At 44.2% G+C, this 22,031-nt stretch overlaps 2 protein-coding genes and 2 pseudogenes across 2 annotated transcripts; 3 read left to right on the forward strand and 1 right to left on the reverse strand.

The window, feature by feature from the left end:
- BAG1 (BCL2 associated athanogene 1) lies at positions 1-10,904 on the forward strand (the record flags this gene model as incomplete). The annotated part of the gene is made up of 7 exons (XM_006916115.2): positions 1-325; positions 1,668-1,796; positions 3,075-3,157; positions 4,720-4,833; positions 6,696-6,803; positions 8,019-8,081; positions 8,587-10,904. Coding segments are annotated over 7 exons (912 nt in total), but the record flags the coding sequence as incomplete, so codon positions are not given.
- Positions 5,656-5,813, forward strand: LOC112483135 (annotated as a pseudogene).
- A 2,479-nt stretch (positions 10,905-13,383) lies between the features above and the next one.
- SPINK4 (serine peptidase inhibitor, Kazal type 4) lies at positions 13,384-16,544 on the reverse strand. The gene is made up of 3 exons (XM_025049685.1): positions 16,525-16,544; positions 14,927-15,039; positions 13,384-13,527 (listed from the first exon to the last, which is right to left on the reverse strand). Exons 1-3 carry the CDS (start codon positions 16,525-16,527, stop codon positions 13,482-13,484), a joined length of 162 nt encoding a protein of 53 aa, XP_024905453.1. The 5' UTR covers positions 16,528-16,544; the 3' UTR covers positions 13,384-13,481.
- Positions 16,545-21,698: 5,154 nt separating this feature from the next.
- On the forward strand, positions 21,699-21,817 carry LOC112483133 (annotated as a pseudogene).
- Positions 21,818-22,031: the final 214 nt, after the last annotated feature.

Here is a 22,031-nt window from a genome sequence, read left to right on the forward strand (position 1 = left end):
CTCGGCCGGGAGTCGCGCCAGTCGGTGCCCCCAGCGGAGCGCGGTCGGCCTCATTCTCAGAGATCATCTGTCCAGAGTGTGGCCAGAGGGCATGTGGGATCCACCAGGGGCGCCGCCGCCGGCGCTCGCAGGCCGCGGGTGAAGAAGAAAGTGCGGCCTCGCTCAGCCCGGAGCGAAGAAGTGGCCGGGAGCGAAGACGTGACCGGGAGCGAAGAGGTGACTGAGAGCGAAGAAGTGACTCTAAGCGAAGAGGTAGCCCTAAGCGAAGAGGTGGCCCAGAGTGAGGAAATGGCGGCAGCCGGGCTCATCGTTACCGTCACCCACAGTGAGCACGGGTGGCCGGGTGGGCTCTGTGCCGGGCTACGAAAGTCCTGCGGAGTCTGTGGGTTTGGCCTCGTGTCTTCCGGAAACTCGTGTTCTGTGTTTGTCCCGGCGTCCGGAAGTGTAGGTGCTTGTTTGTGTTCGTGGAGCCGGTTTTTGTGCAGGTCTTGGATCAGCTTTTCTATGTGGCCGCTGTATTTTGTCTCAGGCCGTTTGCTTCATCTACGATGTCGGTGCTCATGTCGTGGTCCTGGTTGTATGTGTTAGCGTGTGCCTGCACAGTTATTGTGGATCTTTTTGTTAGGCTTCTATTTGGCCATGTGTATGATGACTGCTGTGTATCTGGACACCTATGTGTGTGGAGTCTGAACTCATGTCTGCTGTTCGAGTGGGCCCTGGGTCCTAGCAAGCATACACTCTGGGCACTCTTTGGGTCTGCCTACTGATGGAGTTGACACAGAACTAAACAGTCAATTCAGCGAAGAGCTGAGTTGGTGAGGTTTCCTCAGGACCAACCCTGGGGGACCCCAGGACCTCAGAATCTGGAGACCAGGATTCTAGATCCCCCAATTTTGAATGACCTTGGGATGTGTCCTTTCTAGGCATCTGCTTTCTTCTCTGTGAAGTAGAGTTGGTAACACCTGTTCTGCCGACTCCATGCTTGTTGAGTGGGCTCAAGGCTTGGCCTAATGCACTGGACACAGGCTTACTGTCCACATACCTAGAAAAGAAATGACAGATCTGCTCACAAAAGAAATTTTTTGCTGTTTGAGTTTATTTACTAATTTGCCTATTTACTGAGCACCAACCATGTGCCCAGGTGTGCCCAGTGGGAAAGACTTGGAGGAAAAACAGTCCTTTGCCTATTGTAGCAGTGGAAAGGAAGCCCAGTACAGTACAAAATATAAGGCAGTCAGGCCATGGGAGGCACATGGCTTGTGATGAAAAGCATGGACTTGGGTTAAGTTTTGACTCCACAGTTGGGTCTCCATAGGCAGGTCTTAATTGAACAGAACTCACAGTTTGCTTATCTGTGAAAAGAGGAATAAATAGGTAGTACCTACTTCATTAGAGTTGTTCTAGGATTAAATAAAGTAATGCATGAAATGATCCTAATCAGACCCTTGTGCATGTTAAGTGCTTAAAATGTTATTAGCATGATAGAGGAAACAAAAATCTGAGCAGGTCACCAGAGGAAGGCTGGGCAGATGAGGGGACAGGCTATTTGGAGTAAGTGGCATATGAACTGGGCCTTGAAGGCAGGGTAAATAAGTATAATAAAGTATCAGCCTATATTGGATAATATGAAAAAGTTTTCTTTATCGAATGCTTTTCTCTCTCCTCAGGCAATGAAAAGCACGATCTTCATGTTACTCCACAACAAGGCTCTAGTGAACCAACTGTCCAAGACCTGGCCCAAGTTGTTGAAGAGGCCACAGGGGTCCCACTACCTTTTCAGAAACTCATATTTAAGGGTAGGCATTTCTCTTCCAGCTTTTGAGCCCTTATGGCTAAAAGGCCTATTTAAAACTGCTTTACCTTACCTAATGGTAACGCTCAGTTTTCAAACTGGGACAGTTCTTATTTGCTGTTTATTCATTTATTCTTTCAGCAAATATTTATTGAAGACTTACTGTGTACTGGATACTTCCTAACGTTTGGACAGATATATGAAGTCATATGAGGGTGGCAGAAATCTTACCATTTTCGATGAAGCACATGGGCAGTCTTCCCTGGCTAAGTTAGATCCTCTTCCCATTGTATGGTCATATCACATTCCAGTTCGGCATAACTTATGTTGAAATTACTATTAAATAATTGTTTTCATAGTTGCTGAACATCTGATTTTTCTATTAGAACAACAAACTCTGTGAAGGCAGAGATACTGCTATGTGTCTAATGCAAACTTATCAAGGGCCTGGCTGTGGCAGGCCCAGTGAATGATGCTGATTTCTGCCAGGACCCACCCCTTCCCCAATGCCATCCTCTGTCTTCCCATTACCATGGGAACCCATTATTTTGGTATCTTATGGGGCCAAATTTACCCTATTTGGTGCCAGTCATAAAGAATTTAGTGATGGAAAACATTTTTATTTATACTTCATAGTGTAACTCCTTGTCTTTTTAAAAAGATTTCATTTTAAAATTGTAAAGGTAATAGAAATCCAAGTTTTAAAATAGAGAAAGCACAAAGAAGAAAATGTTCTCCTGGATAAAACCCCTCATAACATTTCAGCATATTTCTGTCCAGCCTTTTTTCGTTTGTTTGTCCTGGGATCTTGAAGTGCAGATTTGTGTTTTGTTTTTTTTTTTGGTTGACAAAACTAGGATCATATTGATTATACAGTTTTAGTAATGTTTTTTCTTATAACAGACACCAGGTCATCACCATTTGTTGTGGCACTGAAGTTTCCTGAATAAATGAGCTTTAATGCCTACAAAGTATTCTATTGTACTGATAGTTAATCAGTCCCCTATTCCTGAATTTTTGGCTCTTTCCAGTTTCTCACTATTATGAATAAAGTTGCACTGAAAATTATTGAATAACAGTTATTGTGCGGGCACATGTCCAGTTATTTATTTAGGATAAGTATCTGAAGTGAAATTACTGGGTCAAGACACTTCTAAAAAGGTTACACCAATTTATCCTCTTCTCATTAGTGAACACACTTGTTTATCTCCTGTACTCTTGCTGAAATCTATTTTCAGTGTTGTGCAATTGTTACAACTTGGCATAACTTTCTTCTCTTCAGGAAAATCTCTGAAAGAACTGGAGAAGCCATTGTCTGCACTTGGGATACAAAATGGTTGCCGGGTCATGTTAATTGGGAAAAAGGTAAATTGCTTTTTCCACCAGAATACCCCTAAATCAAATGACTAAGGTCTTTTATGTGTATTTCTGTTTAGAAGGTAAATTGGGGATCTACATTCTACATTAGTGAAATAGCTCTCTTTAAACAGATGTAGTCTCCATTTGTTTGTTGGGATGACCAGTTTTGTTCTTATGCCCTCTGGCTCCTGTTGGTCAGGGCTTTCTCTCTGGGAATTAAAAGTAGTTGTGTTGCTTCAATAACACAGCTTTTGTGTTGGTGGTGGATCTCAGTCTGGTTAAAAAGTCCCTGCAACAGGCCTTACTCACTTCGGGGGAATTTACAAGAAAACATTTTGTTAAAATAAACCTGTAGATTTAAAAAATAAGTGCTCTGTGCAAGTTTTAGGAGCCTCTCTCCCATTAACCACTTCTTTTTTTTTTTTTTTTCTCTAACTAAAATTCCTCACAAGAGAAAAACATTCTGGCTGGAAAGAAAGGTTCAGACTAAATAACCTAGGGAGAAAAAGAGCCAGTTGTTGACAAGTGAGGATAGTAGCCTCTGGGGTGATTAAGGCTATGAGCCAGCCCTGCATTGTGACACAGTGGAATTGAATTGTTGGTCATATGAAGTTCCCTTAACTTGGAATGAGGTGGCTCAGAGTGGAGAGAGGGTAGAGATTAGCAAAGTGGAGGCAAAGAAAATCTACTCCAGACTTGGAACTACCAGGTGACTGGCACTTAGAATTTGGCCACGAAGGAGAATATGAACAATTTGGAATAATATAAAAGTAGGTAGCTGCTGGCCCTGCCTACCAATTATTTAGGTTAGAGAATGGGAAATATTCTGATTTCTTGCTCATGGGTCAAGGAGAATGGTGATAGGCAATGGGCAGAACCCAAAGGTTGCGGTTTAAGAAGCTATGGGAACTCTGATTGGAGCTGTTCTGGGTTATGTGGAGCCAAATCTGATTCAAATCTCAATTCCATCTCTTTCGGGCTATGTAATCTTAGGTAACCTTATAATAACCTCAATTTCATCATCTAAAATAGTACCTACCTCATTTTATTGTGATAAGGCTTAAAACAATAATACAGGTAAAGTGGTTAGGATAGTCCTGGCATAGAGGGAAGGCTTAATAAAAGTATTTATCATTATCAACATCATCACATTAAATGGGAAAGCTCAGTTGGTGGGTGACATTTTGGAATTCTATTTAAAAAGATAGTAGAATTCCACCTGTCCCACCATTCTGGACATCTCATAGATGTACACTGTTACTTATTCATTCTTCAGGCTTTAGTCTGGTTATCGATGATCAGCTCCAGGCTGAAGTTGAATCTGGCTCCATTCTGTGAATCCTAAGCTGTCAGGGCTTTTACAAGAATGTTTACCTAATACCTTCTCTTTAGAGTCTCTGTAGATAGAAAACCTTAATATTAACCCTCTGGCTTGCTTTCCAAGAAGCAGCAGAGTTAAAGCTTTTTTTCTAGGTGAGTATTTTAGCTCAACTGTGGTCAGATTTTTTTTCTGAACAAGATATTGTTCTTGATGATTATTAGCTTCATTTTACTCTTAAACATTTTAGAATAGTCCAGAAGAAGAGGTTGAACTAAAGAAGCTGAAAGAATTGGAGAAGTCTGTGGAGAAAATAGCTAACCAACTGGAAGAGTTGAATAAAGAGCTTACTGGAATCCAGCAGGTAACTCTCTGTGAACTTCGACTTTTTACCTTCTCTAAGAATTTTGTAGAGATACAAATGTATGGTTATGAGGGTAGGTTCTGTAGTCAGACTCCTTGGGTTCAGGTCCTGGCTCTATCCTTTCTATCACTGTGGGCAAGTCTGCCTTTGTCTCAAGTTCCTCACCTGTTAAAAAGGAAAAATAATGGTACCTCCCTCCTAGAGTGGTTGTGACAAATAATGTAGTTTGAGCCTGAGACATGCTAAGTGCTTTGTAAGTGTTAATCATTATTATATTCAAACCCTGGCCAGCATCCATTTGTCCTCCTAGGAGAGCACCTGCCATGCTAGGATCATGTGTTTGAAAAAGAATAAGTAACTTATCTCAGTCTAGTTGTTATAATGTGTTTAGCAAAGCAAAGAACATTTTATTGATTCCTGGAAGGTTCAAGTTGAATATGATCTTAGCATGGTGGTCATCCAATTCAATTCCTTGTATTGGATGGAGTACTGAAACCAAGTAAGGATTAGAAACAGCCCCAAACGACTTATTTCTTTTTGACCTTATCATTTTATAACATTAATCGATGTATGTTTGTGTTTTAATTATAAAAGTAATACATATTATTATATATAACTTTTATAAAAACATATGGACACTAGTATGGAAAATAAAAATTATCTATAAGGCCCCCACTCAAAGATAACCATTACTAAAAACTGAAATTTATTTTTCCATCCTAAAAATATTGGTATGATGTTATGTACACTTTGTGGATTGTTTTTTAATTGGATTTAAAAAACTGAATGGTTTCCTATCATTAAAAATGATCATACTTATGCTTGCTTTGGCAGCACACGTACTAAAATTGGAACGATACAGAGGTTACCATGGCCCCTGTGCAAGGATATGTAAATTTGTGAAGTGATCCATAATAAAAAAGTTAGCATGGCCCCTGTGCAAGGATGATATGTAAATTTGTGAAGTGATCCATAATAAAAAAAAAAAAATCATACTTTTCAAAACTTGCATAACATTTCATCGTATATGAATGTATCATGGTTTACCTAATCAATTCTCTATTGTTCATTATCGAACATTATTTTACCATTTTGTGTAATGCTTCTTTGACTGTCCTTGGACATAAATCTTTTTTTCTTTGATTATTTCTAATTTTTTTGGTAGAATAAATTCTTTGAGTTGGAATTGCTGGCTAATGTTTACTACACATTGTCAAATATGCGTCTGTAACTCCGGCTTTGATAAACATCCTCAGAGATCCCTGTTGTCACCAGCTAACTGGTCATTTGGCCAAACAATGCAAATAAACAGCAAGACAATTTGATAAAAATAATGTAAGTGCTGCTATTTGTTAGCACATGTCTCTGTCAGAAATTATATTAAGGGTCTACATATATTCCCCTTTATCCTCATAGTAACGCTATGGGGTGTAGGTATCATAATCTTCATTTTTAAAATGAGGACACTGAAGCACAGATAGATTAAATAATTTGTTCAAGATCATAAGCCAACAAATAGAAGTCAGAATTTAAGCCCAGACCTGCCAAACTCTAAATCCCGTGCTGTTATCATCTGCCTTGTGTGTGTAGGTATATGCTTCTGGCTTCTCCAGAGCCAGATCTCAGGAGGGCCACATGAGATAGAATGGCCTATTACTGTGCTTGGGGTGACCCAAGGCCAGCTTTTCTGTTTTTTGGTTTTTTTTTCCCCCAAGAGATGAAATTGTGGATCTGATATCTAGCCCAGCCTGTTGTGGAGAATGTGATTTCAGGGTGTGGTTGCTTCATCAGTGGCTTGGCTTGGCTTGGAGTTTTCCATCAGCCTCAAGGAAACCTTGCAAGACTGCATTATTCTTTCACAGGGTTTTCTGGCCAAGGATTTGCAAGCTGAAGCTCTCTGTAAACTTGATAAGAGAGTAAAAGCCACAATCGAGCAGTTTATGAAGATCTTGGAGGAGATTGACACACTAGTAAGTGAATATTCAACTGAGAACTAGTTTCCTTTGACTATATTTCTGTCAGTTTCTTGCTTTCAGTAACTTACCCTTATTGAAGACATTTCCTGATTTCTAGGCACTCACATCCCACCAACATAGGGCTTTTATCTTTTTTGTTTATGTACGCTAGTAGCATCTAATCGTCATGAAGTTGAGATCCAAATGGTCCATGGTCTCATGGTCAGAGAAACACAGGGCTTCACTTTCCTGATATCCATGTGACTGATATTCCACTAAGCTCATTTCCTGTACAGAATGCAGTCAGACCCAGCTCTTGTGAGGCTGTTGGGAATCATTGAGGCCATATTCCCTTTTTTTTTCTGCTTATCACCTAAAGTCTTTTTATTTAAAGTCTTATTACCTAAAGCTACTTATTACCTAAAGTCGATTTATATCCAGTTGGTTATATCAGTGTCTTCACTCCTAAATCATTTGACAAATTACACCAGCTTCTTTTTTTTCAATTATAGTTGACATTCAATATTTTATATTTGTTTCAAGTGTACAGCATAGTGGTTAGACATTTGATATAGTTTATGAAGTTATCCCCTTGGTAAGTCTAGTACTCACTTGACATAACTATGTAGCTACCAGTTTGTACTTAATTTCTTCACCTTTTTCACCCAGCCTCCCAACCCGGCTTCCATCTGGCAACCATCAGTTCTCTATATCTGACTCTATTTCTATTTTATTTGTTTATTTTGTTCTTTAGATTCCACATATAAGTGAAATCATATGGTATTTGTCTTTCTCTGTCTGACTTATTTCACTTAGCATAATACCCTCAAGGTCCAGCTATGTTGTCTCATGATACCTCATTCTTGAGGACGAATTACTCTAGGATTCAGTGGTGGGTGAGGGGGGATGTAAAGAAGCAGCAGAAGGTGCTTTTTCTACAATAGTGAACTTATGCCTGTCTAGGATATAGTATCCATCCATAGGAAACAGTGAAAGGACAGACTGTTACAGATCAGTTCCTATGGCCTAGACATTGAGAACAAGGGAGCTTTTATAGGGTGAGAGCCATGGAAGGGCCATGAAGGATACAGACCCAGAGAAATGATTTCTAAAAGTACATGTCTCATTCACATTGGTGACCTGTGACTTTTGTGTACTGTGGGTATTTCTGATGTGTTCTTAAGCCATTTTCACTGAAGATTATTTATGTGTCAACTTATTCTTCCATAGATTCTGCCAGAAAATTTCAAAGACAGTAGATTGAAAAGGAAAGGTTTGGTGAAAAGGGTTCAGGTGAGTTGTGTGATAAGTGTTACAAAGTATAATGAGTTGGTATGTGTATTTATCTGTTCAAAGTAGGATATAGTAGAAGTGTGTGTGGCTTTTTTTGGTTGTTACTCAGCATGAACCCAGAACATAAGAGAATTGTTTCTTTCATGTTGTTATAATTATATATATGAATATAAACTAATTGGGAAGGAAGATCACTAGAAGATCACAATTCCAGGAGGCACCATTTATATGTACAGTGCCGCACTGAAATTGTGGAATTGCAGTGGCAAGGCTTCCTGTCCTCACCATCCTTCTGGGGGTTGTGGGCCTACAGCATTGTCAGAAATCCTGGTCCTATGCTTTCCTCTATCTCCCTCTCCTTACTTTGGAGCCCAGGCCATCCCTGCACAGCCTGTTTTAGCCTTAGTCACCCATGGGTTCCCCAGAATGGCTGAACACAGAGCCTTGCATGAGCAGGAGTTGGCTAGCCCTGGAGGGGCCCTCACCACACTACATTTATCTTTAGGCTTTTCTAGCTGAGTGCGACACAGTGGAGCAGAACATCTGCCAGGAGACAGAGCGCCTGCAATCTACAAACTTGGCCCTGGCCGAATGAGGTGAGGTGGAGACAGAGAGGCTGTACTGCCTTGACGAACAGCACTACCCACTCTGCCCTCTCTGGAACAGAAGATACCGGATTTCTCTAGAGCTGCTGGGGACAATTGGCCAATTACCAGTTTTCTTTCTCCTACACCTGTTCTCAATGAACAAGTATTGTCTTTACAATCTTAAGTAGAGCTCCTGTCTGTTTTCTCATCTGTCTCTGTGCAGCTGTGCTATCCAGCAGCCCACCTTGTCTGGGGATGGCCTACCCTGCCCAAGTCTTCTCAGCTCTTTTGACTTTTGGGTACTTTCTTTAGACTAGTGAGAGCTCTCATTCATCCTGACGTAGTTCCGGTACATAGGCCACCCTGGTCTTCAGATACCTGAGGCGTTTGTGCTTTTGTGATCCTGTAGCCCCATAGCTGTAAACCAGAATCACCGGAGGTTGCATCTGGTCAGGAGTGTTGGGAATGGCTCGGAACTGGTGTTTGGCACAAAGGTAGTCCAAGTATCCCTCGTCGTGACCTAATTCTGGAGTAGTTGGCTGGGTCGTTGGTTCACAGACCCTGTCCTCACCTCCCAATAACTCTGCCCAGCCACAGGCCACGAGATCTCTAGGGGTTTATTCCTGGGGTGGGGCCTGTGGCTGATGCGTGGACGTTCTTGTGCCTAAGCAAATCTGTGGAAGGTTGGAACCCAGTGTTGACTGAATCTCTACTTGAAACCAGGTCAGAACCATGGCTCAGGAAAGGAAGAGAGGGGAGCCAGAGTGAGTAAGACAGGCAACTGTAAACTTCTCAAGAGTTCCTTCAAAGGCATTTCTGTTAGCAGTAGCCTTCTGAGATTATATTTCCTTCAAGGCTGTTTCTGTCTCTTGTGGCCTCACTCCGCCCACCCCACCCCACCCCACCCCCACTCATTGTTATTTAAAAAACAGTTTGTATACAAATCAAGCAGAAGAGTGTTTAAACTTTTCTTTGAAGTATGAGAAGCAAAAGTCTCTGGTTCTAGTCATAATTTTAATAAAGTTGAGAGTGGCCCTGTGTGCTAGAATTTTTTAAATGGTCAGCTGTTGTCACCCCATTTTTTTCACACAGTGCCCAGGAGACAAGTTCCTGACAGGCCACTCTGAAGCCAACCTTATTTGGCAGAGAGGGCATCACTGAATCCCCAGGAATTTAGGACTGCGTGGGTGGGACCTAGGAGAAGGCTGTGGTAGGGATAGAGAAGTGCATGAGGCTCAGGGCCCAGCCGATCCTACCCCCGACTATAATTAGAGCAGTTTGGTAGTTACCTGTTTTTATGTGGTAGCTGTTTGACACAGCATTTAATGAAAAGTCACTGTGTTCCAGATAACTTTTAAGTAGTTTAGATGTATTAGTTGTTTAATTCTCATACAACCTAGAAGGTAAACAGATACTATCCCATTTTAGAGATGAGGAAACTGAGAAAGCTTAGATAATTTGCTCAAGGTCGTAGAGTAAGTAGCAAAGCCAGAACACCAGTCTGGGCAGTTTGATCCAGAGCCCATGCTCTTAATCTCTACAGTCCTGCCTCCCAGCCAACACAGGGTTATGTGTTCTCATTTTCTCTCTTCCTCTCCCTCTGTCTCCCATATTGGTCTCTCCACTTCCTCTCTGGTCCTCTTCAGTTCATTCTCCACAGAGCATCTTGAGTGACTATTAAGTACAAATCTTATGTCACTCCCTTGCTTAAAAATCTCCAATGGCTTCCAATTTTTCTTAGGATAAAGGCCAAAATCCTTACCCTACACCCTCTTTTAGCTCATCTCAGGCCACTCTTCTGTTTGCTGTTTGTGGTCAGCTGCTCTGGTCTTCATTCAGGTCCTCATATGCTCTCTACCCTCTTTTATCCTGGGCTCTTTACACACTCTGGTCTTCTTGGACAGCTCCTCACCACCCTTCCTTCACTCTCACCCCTTTCCTAGGTAACTCCTGCTCATCCTTCAGAACTTAAACCTCTCTTCCTTGGAGAAACCTTACCTACTGTCTGAGAACATATCAAGTCCCCTCTCACAGCTTGCCATAACTTTTCTTTTGCAGCATGTATCATAGTCTGTGATGATTTCTTTATGGGATTATTTTATTTAATATTTGCCTTTAACACTGGACTGTATGTAAATTCCTTGGGTTAAGGAGCTACTTTGTTTTGTTAATAGCATCTTTTTGAAGCATATTGTCTGGTTTATAGTAGATGCTCAATAAATTTTTGGAGAACGAATGACTGTTGAATGCACACATCAATAGTGAAAATCCACTCCGCCACTGAAGCTCCATCAGCATTGGGATTTATAGCATCAATAGCCATCATCTTATTTAAGGGTTGAAAAAGAGGCCATAAGGTGTGAGCTATGCAACAGATGTGCAGGGTGGTGACTGAGGCCTGTGTACCTGGCCCTTACATGCAGACCTGCCCATCCACAGGGTACCTATGCCTGTGAACAGGGAGAGAACATCTCACTTGCTTGCTTTCCTGGGACATAATCAGTCCTACTGTGGGGGAACAAATGAGGCTCTGATCCCACAAATTTCCTTCAGCCTTACAGAGCAGGAAGATTCTCACATATATTTTCTGTTTGGTCAATGATTTCTAATTATTCTCCAAGGCACAATTTAAAGGTTAACTCATCTGAGAAGCCCTTCTTTGTCTGGAAGTAGTCCTCTTTTAGTTGAAAGTACCGGAAATTTCAAAGAGATTATTGAAATGGAAAATTTATTGGCAGGATGTCAGGTTATCTCATGTAACTCGGGAAAGTTCAAGGTCAGCTGTATATGTCAGCATCATTCCCTCAATCTTGCTTCTTCCACAAAGTAGGAAACATGGCTGCCAGCAGCTCCTACTTTGCACATTTTATAACTTCATTGCTAGAGAGGAACTGCCTCTGTATCCTGGTTTCCAATTTGAAAAATCCAGAAGAATCTTTTGGCCAGATCTGCAATGGCCAGGGCAGCAGGGTCATGTGCCATTGATAGGGCCTTTAGGAGCCCACACTTATGTTTCAGGGCGGTTCCCAGAGATAAGGCCACAGTTTCCAAAGTGGGGAATTAGGTATTTTTTCCACCTTGGTGCCTGGTACATTGCTCAGGTATAATCTTTGTGATTCCTCATCGTGTGAGCGGAAACTTGGAAGGGCTTCACTAGGGACAAGGTTGGCCGAGCTGTGCCACTTGAATGAAAGAGGGGCATCCCACTTAGAGCAGAGACTTTTAGATGTCACAAATATACGCTCTCCTCCTACAATAAATGAACTAATTTGCAGCTTAGCACATGGCCAACCAGCTAAAAACTCTATTACCCAGTCTCCTTGTGCTAGCATGGACAAGAGACTACATTTTAGCCAATGGGATGTAAACGATGCATACATCTTATAGGAAGCATCTTCAGTAGTGTGTCCTTTTCTCTGTGGGCTGGAATGCAGACATGATGGCTGGATTTGGAGCAGCTGTATTGGACCTTGAGATGGAAACTGATGTGAATGTCAGAGTAACAATATAAAAGGAGCATGGAGTTGGGCATACTACATAGATCTGAAAGAAAAACTTCTGTTTAAACCACTGTTATTTTGGCTTTTTGGTTTCTCGGGGCCAAACTTAATCCTATATTATTCATACTGAGGTGGGAAACAGGAGTTTCTATCAGTAGTGGTAGAAGGGCCCATAATAGTGATGACTCTATCAGCGTCAATTACTACTTAGGTTTCCATTTCTGTGGCTCAGGGAATGTTGGCTCCTGCCTCCCCTGCCCTGACTTTCCTCCCAGTCCTTAGTGTGTGTGTTTTCCCACAGAGCATTTTCTATGTTATCTGTCCACCCTAGAGCAGGAATTCAAGTCCATGTGAAATTTCTCCCTCCTGGCCAGGCCCCTCTCTACACTGCTCCCCACCACACCATTATCAAGAAGTTTCTCCTATGGGCTTTGGCCTAAAGAGAAGATGTTTGATGTGTACCACAGGCTGGAGCCTCTTGAGATTTCTGAATGTTGTATGTTCCTGCGGGTCATTGTATGAGTGTATATGTGCTGTGTATGCCTGGGGTTGTGTTTAATGTCAACATATTTAACAACGCATCAGAGTGGATGTTGACCAAAAGAGCAGAGCAAGGTCTGGAGTCATCATGCTGAGGGTGGCCAGGGTGCAGGGGGACATCAAAGGCTTGGGGCAGCACCTGTCTCAATTATTATAGACCTAGTTCAATATTTTAACAAGTAGTTCAGTTGTACCATGTATACCACCTGAATATCAGCTGTGGTGTGTTCATGTCGTGTGTGTGTGTGTGTGTGAGAGAGAGAGAGAGAGAGAGGAGAGAGAGAAAGAGAGAGAGAGAGAGAGAGAGACACTGGGGTGCTGGTTTACCTAGGGAGAAAGCCATGAGGAGTTGTGGAACCCTCAACAAGGCTTCCGAAGCTTGTCCATGCACCCTGACATTGGCGGAGGGTATAGATCTCACCTAGGTTCTTGGCCTCAATGACAGGCCAGGCTGGGACAGACAGGAGCACTGGGCAGAGAGAGTCCTAGGGCCAGGGGCCGGCCTCTCAAAAAGTGGGAAAAAATACCTGGGATATCTATGAGGCATGTGACAGGATTGAGGAGCACCAGAGCAATGGAGGGGATATCAGTTTCAGAGTAGGGAGGACAGGGCAAGATCCCCCACTGCTCCCACAACTGCCTCCCCAAAGTCCCCAAAGACACTGGCCCACTTGACTGGGTTAGGCTGGATCTTTTATTTCATGTCACATCCTCTCCACTTCCACCACTGTTCTCCATCCTGAAGCGTCATGGCATAAGAGGCTCCTGTGGGATCAGCATTGGCCATCCTTCACAATCTGGATGTCTTGTTTGGTTTTTCTAGGATCACAGGAAACAGGGGTGAGGCCACCTCCTCAGGAACTTACACATACCCTTCAGGGACCCTGGTGCAGTCCACCCAGACACACGGCTGAACCCTACCCGCCCACTCAGTTTATGGTACAGGGCAGGTCCCAGGGGTCCCTGAACACATCCTATAGCTTTTCCCTCTTATACAACCTCCCCCTGGGAGATTTCGGCTTCTTGGGGTTTTAACTAATGCCTGCTGATCCAGGCAGCAAATCTATCTCCGGCCCAGACCTCTGTGCTGAACTCTAGGCATACCTCAACTGGGATGTCCCAGAGGCTCAACATCATTGCCACGAACATCTGTCCACAAACATCATTGCCCCACGAACCTGCTATATCCCCCATCCCTCTTGGCACATGGCACCACCAACTGCCCAAAGCCACAAGTTAGAAAACAGCATGTTGCTTTTGCCTCCTCCCTGTACCCCCTCACCCCTCACATCCTGTCATTTCTCCCTCTTATAACCATGAGTGTTTAGTAATCATGATCTTTAAATTAGGACTGCCCTGCTGCTCTTCTGCATATCTGTATAGAGCATTGCAGCTTCTAAAAACTTTCTCCTCTTCCATGATCTCACTTAGCTCTGCCCGGCTCAAGGGTCTTATTAATGAAGACATGAGACCAAATGAGTGATCGGACATACCAAGGTCATATTCTGGCTCTGCCCACCTCTCTAGACTTATTTCTTGCCTCTCCCCTATTCTTTAAACTTTATGCTCCAGCATATCCAACTTTTTATAGTGCCTCAAATACAAAATTTCTTTCCCTCCTAGACCTTTCTAAACTCATTTTACTGCTTGGCATTACCTTCCTTTATTTCTTCGTTTTCCTAGCTAATTTCTACTTACCCTCAGAGCTGAGCTGAGGTGTCCCCTCCTTGGGGAAGTATTCCCTGCCCTTGCTCTGCATCTACAGAACGCTGTGCACTCCCATTGGAGCCTTTAGCATTCTATGCTGCAATTGGCTAACTATCAGCTTGGCTTTCCCCTTAAACTGACCTTATGCCCCAGGAAGCCAGTGATGCTCTCTAGCTTATTATGCCCTCTTGTATCCCAAGTGCCTAGAACATAGTAGGTGCTCAATAAATAATTGTTGGCTAGAAGAATAAATGAACAAATGAGGTCAGGGGCAGAACAAGGAATCAAACCCAGGGTTTCCGCCCTTACCCTTAACCTCTTAATCAGCTGTGGTTTTCTGCTTGGAGCCGTGTGCATGAATTATGTCCTTTGCTCATTCTGTTAGGGGCGAATGTTGGAATACTCTTTTCCAGTCAAGTGTATATGAAAGGAGATGCAGATCAAGTCTCGTTTCTTTCAGACTTGTATGCACCAGAGATAGGGCCCATCCCAGCAAGCAGAGTGGACTTACATCCGGGTCAAGCAGAGCTGGCATTCGCTGTTATATGTGACCCCGTCAGTGCCGCAGACCACGTTGGACATCTGGGAACAGTCCGGAGACTCTGCCATATGCTCACAGATGGGCTAGAAGAAGGGAGGGAGGGCACTCAGGGATTCAGAGGCAGGGAGGAAGAACCTAGGGGCTCTGCTTAGAGCCAGAGGGGTGCCATGGAGGAGCCAGATTCAGGATTCATGGAAGAGCCAGTGTGGGTCCAGGGAGCATGAAACCAACCACTCAGGGCCCCTTGGCATGTTTATTTGTGTGTGCATGCATGACCATGTGTGTGGCTGTGACTGTGTGTACATTAGTGTGTACCTGTATCTACTGAGTCCAAGTATACAGGCTTCCAAGTATGCATGTGTTTATGTGCGTGGAGTGAGTGTGTGCCCTTAAGCATCTGGGGATGAGTTCATATACTCCTCACATAGTCTAATTGGAACCCCTGCTGCTGGCATCTTAATTCCCAGGAGGCCCCTCCTCCCCTGGGGCTCCTGAACTCACATTGGCTTATATAACCTATCAGGCCACCAGTGTGGGAAGGCGAGAGGAATGAGACAGGGCTTAGGACTGGGGCTCCTGAACTCACATTGGCTTATATAACCTATCAGGCCACCAGTGTGGGAAGGCGAGAGGAATGAGACAGGGCTTAGGACTTAATTGAGGCTCAGCCTCAAAAGGTTTTGGGCCAGGCCTGAGGTCAGGCTCAGAACTAGTTGAGGATGGGATCAGGGCCTGGGAAAGGGACGGGGAAGGGAGGCAGTACGATGTAGCAGTGAAGGCTTCAGGCCCAAGAGACCCGAGTTTGGCACCAATTAGCTGTGTAAACTTGGGTGAGCTATGTCCACTCTCCAAGCCTCAGTTTTCTCATCTGCAAACACTCTAAAAGTATTTTCACATAGAGTTAATTGAAATAATATATGTACAGTATTTGGCTCTTTGTCTGACATAGAGTAAGTGGGGCTGGGTTCTGATGGGCTGATGGTGAAAATCGTGAAGCTTCTAGATGGAAAGGTGGCTTTGAGTCTCTCACTCACATATCTGAAGGGTAGGTTGAGGGTCTCAAGGAGGCCACCACCACTGCCTTGGAATCCCTGGGGACATCAGACCCAGGGTCAAGATGGAATCAGTGTTCATGGATAACTTGGTGTCTGTGCTCCAGAGTGAAGGGATAGATGTTGGGGTGTAGGTGGGGAGGCTGGTATCTCCACAGGGCCATTTAATGTTCCAGGTCACTCCTTTGGCCGGAACTCTGTGGCCTGTCCTGTATTATACAAAGCAGAGTGCCCTTGGTTCTGCTCAGTTTGGGTAGGGGGAATCTCACTGTTGGCAGGGGCCTTGGAGGCCAGATTGGGACAGATCTCTCAAGGGCCTTGATGTCAGGTTTGAGACTTTCAGACCTGGGCCTGCTCAGCCTGGAAGGACTAGCCTTGGAAATACACAGGCTCAGGAGGCCACCCTGGCCACCATGGAGCCATAGGAGCAGTGTAAAGGAAAATGCTTATTTCCCAGCATGGATGGGAGGGCTCCCTCTGCAGAGGGAAAGCCAGAACTGCAAGCGGCTGCCTTACCATTCTTGAGAAGATGAACTTTCATGCTGACACTGGCACTTCTGAAAGGCAAAACAGCAAGAATTAGGTGATGTTAGCTCTAGGCCCCAGGTCCGGTGGTCTGAGGACGCCTTCTTCCAGACACTACACAATCTGGAATTCCTCAAGGAAATGTAGTGAGTCACCAGAAAGGCGGGCTCCCAGAAAGCTGTTGTAACCTTGGGTTACATGAACAGAGACAGAAAGTCTAGAATTAGGGGGATGTGACAGTCCAGCCTATTCCTTATTAGTCAAATTCCACTGGAATTGTTATGTCTCATGTAATAATAAAAATAATTCAGTTACTGTGTGCCAGACATTGAGAATACACGATCTTACTACTCTTCACACCTCTCTCATTACTATGTAACAGGAAAAGAGACAGTAGTGGATGCTGTGATCTGTTACCTAGAGCCCACTTGCAGGACTGAGGCATTCATTTCCTCAGTTGCCAAGAGTATTAGCCACTCATAGTGAGTCCCTTCCTCAGAATTAACCCCAGAGAACAGAGCTACCTTGCCCAAGGTCAGTCACATCCCCTACCTGGGAACAGCCCATATCCAATGACAGGTTGATGTGGGTACCATGGCCCAAACCCCTCTTCTCTGTTCAGAACAATGTCGGAAGGCCACCCCAGCTCCAAAGCTCCCCATAGTATCATCAGAGGCCTCTGTTGCACTGCATCACAGTCAATTCCTCATCCTTCACAGGTGTTATCCCCATCAGCACTCCCCCATAAACTGCATGCAGATCTGAGTCTGTTTCCTGGGGAACTTGACCAACCTATGAAAGGCTCAGGCAAAGCAACACAGTTTGTTAAGAGCAGAGCTGGGATTTGCACAATGGTCTGTCACTCCTCAGCCTGGCTCTTTCCACACACACAGGTGTGCCCAGGGTCCCTCAAGATCTGGCTGAACTGCTTACAGGACCTGAGAACACTGTGATGTGACTGACAAGTTTGACAGGTGAATGAGGGAACAGGAGCTGTATCTAACACCACAGGAGGAAGGAAAGGTGTCTAGGTAAATTGGAGAAGGGTGAATACTTCTTGAAGTCTCTGAAGGGCTGTCTTGGGGCCAAGGGAGAGATGAGCTCTTCCTAACCTCAGAGAGCAGACCCCATCAGTACGAGAAGGCTTCAGAAGGGCAGGTTTGGGTTTTGGAATTTTTTCTCAGTGGGAGCTATGCCTCAATGAAGGGGGCTATCTCCAGAAGTGGAGTTCTCTCCATCACTATGGTTTTAGTTTTTCCTGGGAATGCTACTATAAGAGATTTCCAAGGTAGAGAGAGAGAAAGGAACTGAAGCTAAGTGACCTCTGGTGTCCCGGTATTGGGACATCGAAATGCAAATTGAGCCTTATCTCCACACTGTTCAAAACCCTTCTATGTCATAGTTGCCAAAACTGGAAATTACCAGATGTCCTTCAACAGGAGAATGGATAAACTATGTTACACATATACAGTGGGATACAACTCAGCAATAAAAATGAGCAAACAACTGATGATGCACCAACATGGCTGAATCTCAAAAGAAGCTGAGCCAAAGAAGCCAGACGCAAAAAACTACGTACTGTGTGCAGGTCAAGATCAAGGGCATCCTGGGGATAAATGCAATTTTCTATGTGACATTCTAGAAAAGTCCAAATGTGAAACAAAGAGCAGTGGTTTCCTCTAGGGGTGGGTTGGGGGTAGGGATTGACTGAAGAGGAAATTTCTGGGGCGATGGAAATATTCTATTTCTTGATAGAGGTCTGGGTTATACAGATATATGCACTGTCAAAACTCATTAAATAAGATTCATTGATAAGATTTGTGCATTTCATGGTATGTAACTGTTAGGGGACAAAAAAAAACATTAAAAAGATATAAAGCCCTTCCATGGATCTCTGTCATGATCACTGAGTTCCTTCATTTTATGTTTAGGGCATTGCATGAACTGATCCCAAACTTCCTTCTGGACTCACTTCCTTGTACACCTCTTCATGTCCCTACACCCCAGTTATTCCTCTCTGCCTACTCTTCCCAGAAGAGGCTCTACTTTGGCTCATACTATTCCCTCTGCCTGGAATGTCTTTATTCCTGTTCTCTTCCTATTGATTCATACCTTGCTTTCAAGGCTCAGATGCCACATCCAGATTTCCTGATATCCCCCAGAGTTTCTTGAGCAGACCCAGATTTAGGTTTCTCTTTTAGTCTGTTTGGGCTGCTATAACAAAAATATCATAAACTATGTAGCTTATAAACAACATTTATTTCTCATAGTTCTGGGGGCTGGGAAATCCAAGATCATGGTGCCAGCAGATTTAGTGTCTGGCAAGGTTCATAGCCGGTGCCTTCGTACTATGTCCTCACTGGTGGAATGGGCTTGAGAACTCTCTGGGGCCTCTTTTATGAGGGTACAAATCCCATGAGGCTTTGACTTCATGACCTAATCACTTCCCAAACATCCCACCTCCCAATCTTCACCTTGGGGGTTAGGATTTTAACATATGAATGTTGGGGGCCACACACATTCAGACCATAGCAGCTGCTTTCATGCCACCACATTCTGTCTCCCTCACTGGGTCACTCCTGCCTCCATATGGACCTGAGCTCCTTGGGGCTCCCTTGTCTGCCCCCATGTGGCAGTGCTCCCCACACAGCAAATGTTCAAGAATTTACCATTAAAGTGCATTTTGAGGAGGAGTTCAGAACTCTGTGGTGTCAAGAGTTTCTTCCTGGAGGATGTGGGAATAAGTTGTATTTACCCCTCAGACTGCACTTGACCTTGGTGTCCCCTTCTCACTCAGCCAAGGCAGGAATCTGAAATGGGCACAAGGACTCTCTCCAGGGCAGGCCTCCTCAGTATTCTCAACAGGAGAAGTACTTAGGGAAGGAAAGCTAGCCTGAGAGTAAGCAGGCTGTGCTGGGCCAGAGCCCCCAGACCCACTTTCTGTGGTCCCAGCCTCTGGGTCTATATCTTCAACTGGGGAAATGTGTGTTTGACTGGCCATGAGCTCAATGGCCTTGATGTCTTCCTGGGCCTTGTTCTGTAATATCACAGCTTTGTCTAGGTGGGTCCTAAATAGTATCCCTGCTTCCCCTTTAGTCTGTTTTCAACAACAGCCAGAGCAATTCTTTTACCATGTAACTGCTCAAAAACCTTCAGTGCCTCCCATTTCACTCAGAGGAAAAACCAAGTTTACTTTGGCCTTCAAGGCCTTTCTCAGTATAGTTCCCAGTTGCCTCTATTATCTCCCCTCCCATCACTCTGAATCCTGCCTCTCACTCCCCTCCAGCTGCACTGGCCTCCTTGCTATACCACAAACACTCCAGATATGCTCCTACCTCAGGGCCTTTGCACTGCCTATTTCTTCCACTTGGCATAGTCTTCTCCCAGATATCCATGTGGCTCACTCCCTCACCTCCTTCAAGCTTTGCTCAAACACGAGCCTCTGAGGGAGAACTCCCCTGATTTGTCATTGCAACACTGTCTCAATCCCTATCACCCTTGCCCATATTCTTTTTCATTAGCTTTTACTACCTTCTAACATACTGTTTAATGTACATTACACTTATTGTCAATTCCAGTCGCTCCTACCCTATTAGATTAAAGCTCCATCAGGGAAGCTTGTTTATTGTCAATTCCAGTCCCTCCTACCCTATTAGATTAAAGCTCCATCAGGGAAGTCCTTTTTTGTTTTGCTCACTGATAGGCCTTCAGGGCCCAGAAAAATGCCTGATACACAGCAAGTGTAAGACTGCAAAAGTGCCCCAGGCCCTGAGGAGGCCCCATTCCAGCTACATGTGTCCAGTCCAGTGCAAGTGCTCCCAGGAAGAGGGTTCCCACATGTTCACATGGTTGCTCTCAGTCCCCTGGCCGTAGCCAGTCAGAGCAGACAGGAGCTCAGAGGACCTGGAGCAGGCTTCCTTCAGCACCCACCACCTGCAGCCTTTCCTATGTCCTCTGAGGTAGGCCTGTTCCCTTCTGCCTCCCTGATTCCTTAGTTTAGAAGTTGCTCTATGCAGCTTTAAACTAGAATAACCTCCCACTTACAGACAAAAGGAGGCCCCAAGAGGGGAGGGGATTTTTACAATTCTAGGTCATTTTTGAACCCAGATTTCCCTTCTCTTAGCCCAGGGATTTCCCCACTATAATGGAGGGGTGCAGAAAGAAGGTATATGCAGAAAACTGAGAACTCAGAGTGCTCCAGGCCCTGCCTCTACCCCCAACCCAAGCTCACCTGCCAACACCAAACCACAGAGAATCCAGGCTCTGCCCACTTACCCCTGTCCACAATGAGGAGGGCAGCCAAAGCCAAAGTGACCACCCACAGGCGGATGGCCATGCTGGTCCTGGGCTGACGTGGCCTCAGCTAGCTGAGGCCTAGGCCATGGGAAGGATAGGGGCCTGTTTATAATGCCCATCCCTACTCTTATCTTATCTGGGGCCAGATGGCGAGGCTAGGATCCTCATCCAGTTAATCTCCGCACTCTGGCATCCGGAAAGGGCTTGCTCTGGGCAGAGGTACTGAGCTCTCTTGGTGGCACGGGGCTGTGCCCGTGGGCCTGTCAGATTTCCAGAGTAAGGAAAATTGTGCAGCTTGCAAATCTGCTGCCAGTCTGAGGGCTGGAACAAGAGGGAGAGGGAAATTGAAGCAGAAAGAGAAAAACAGAGAAACCAAGTCAGAGAGAGAGAGGAAAAAAAGAGGAAAATCAGAAATAAATAATAAGAAGAAGAACTGGCAGGTGGCAAGAGACAGAGAAAGGGGGCTGGAGTCATGGATTCCTTTCTCTGTGCTTCCGCCAACCTCAGAAAAGCAACTTTCCTTAACTGGGCCTAAATTACCCATGCACAAAATGAGGATAATTCTGTCTCTGTGTCCCTCATAGAGCTGCTGAGAAGATGAGAGTGGTGATAGCAGGTAGGAAAACATTTTGCTGAGTATGAAATGAGGTATAAATGTACATAGAAATATTTTATTTTTCTTGTTTGTTTGTTTGTTTGTTTTGCACCACAAAGAAGGCACAGCTGACAGAAGGGAGAAAGGGGCCAAATAAAACATTGTAAAGAAGATGCCCTCCTGCTTCGCATGTCTTATTTGTCTATTTGCATTTTAATGGGTTAAATGTAGACAAAATTCTTTTTAAGAAAAATCGATATCTAAAATTACCCCAGTCTACAGCCATGCTACCCTGAACGAGCCAGATCCCATCTGATCTCGGAAGCTAAGCAGGGTTGGGCCTGGTTAGTACTTGGATGGGAGACCACCTCGGAAGACCAGGTGTTGTAGGAGTAAAAAATAAAAAATAAGGGATTGTAAGCTGACAAGGTCCTTGCAATCTGTGAGGTTAACCAAGGGCTGCCTCGCCTAAAATAAATAAATAAATAAATAAATTAATTAATTAAAACTACCCCATATTTATATAATATATATGAATATTTGGTTATCTGCTTTCAAAGAATTTCTGATTTATTAAAAGAATAACAACATTTTATTTATATATGTA

Source organism: Pteropus alecto, unplaced genomic scaffold (assembly GCF_000325575.1).
Source record: "Pteropus alecto unplaced genomic scaffold, ASM32557v1 scaffold206, whole genome shotgun sequence".
Classification (NCBI taxonomy): domain Eukaryota; kingdom Metazoa; phylum Chordata; class Mammalia; order Chiroptera; family Pteropodidae; genus Pteropus; species Pteropus alecto.

Bases quoted from the DNA above. Each gene is read 5' to 3' on its own strand.
- SPINK4 (XM_025049685.1), bottom strand. The intron at 13,528-14,926 runs GTAAGTCCACTC...CTGTGATCCTAG, and splicing joins CAGCTCTGCTTGACCCGGAT to AAAAACCAAACAAGACATCC.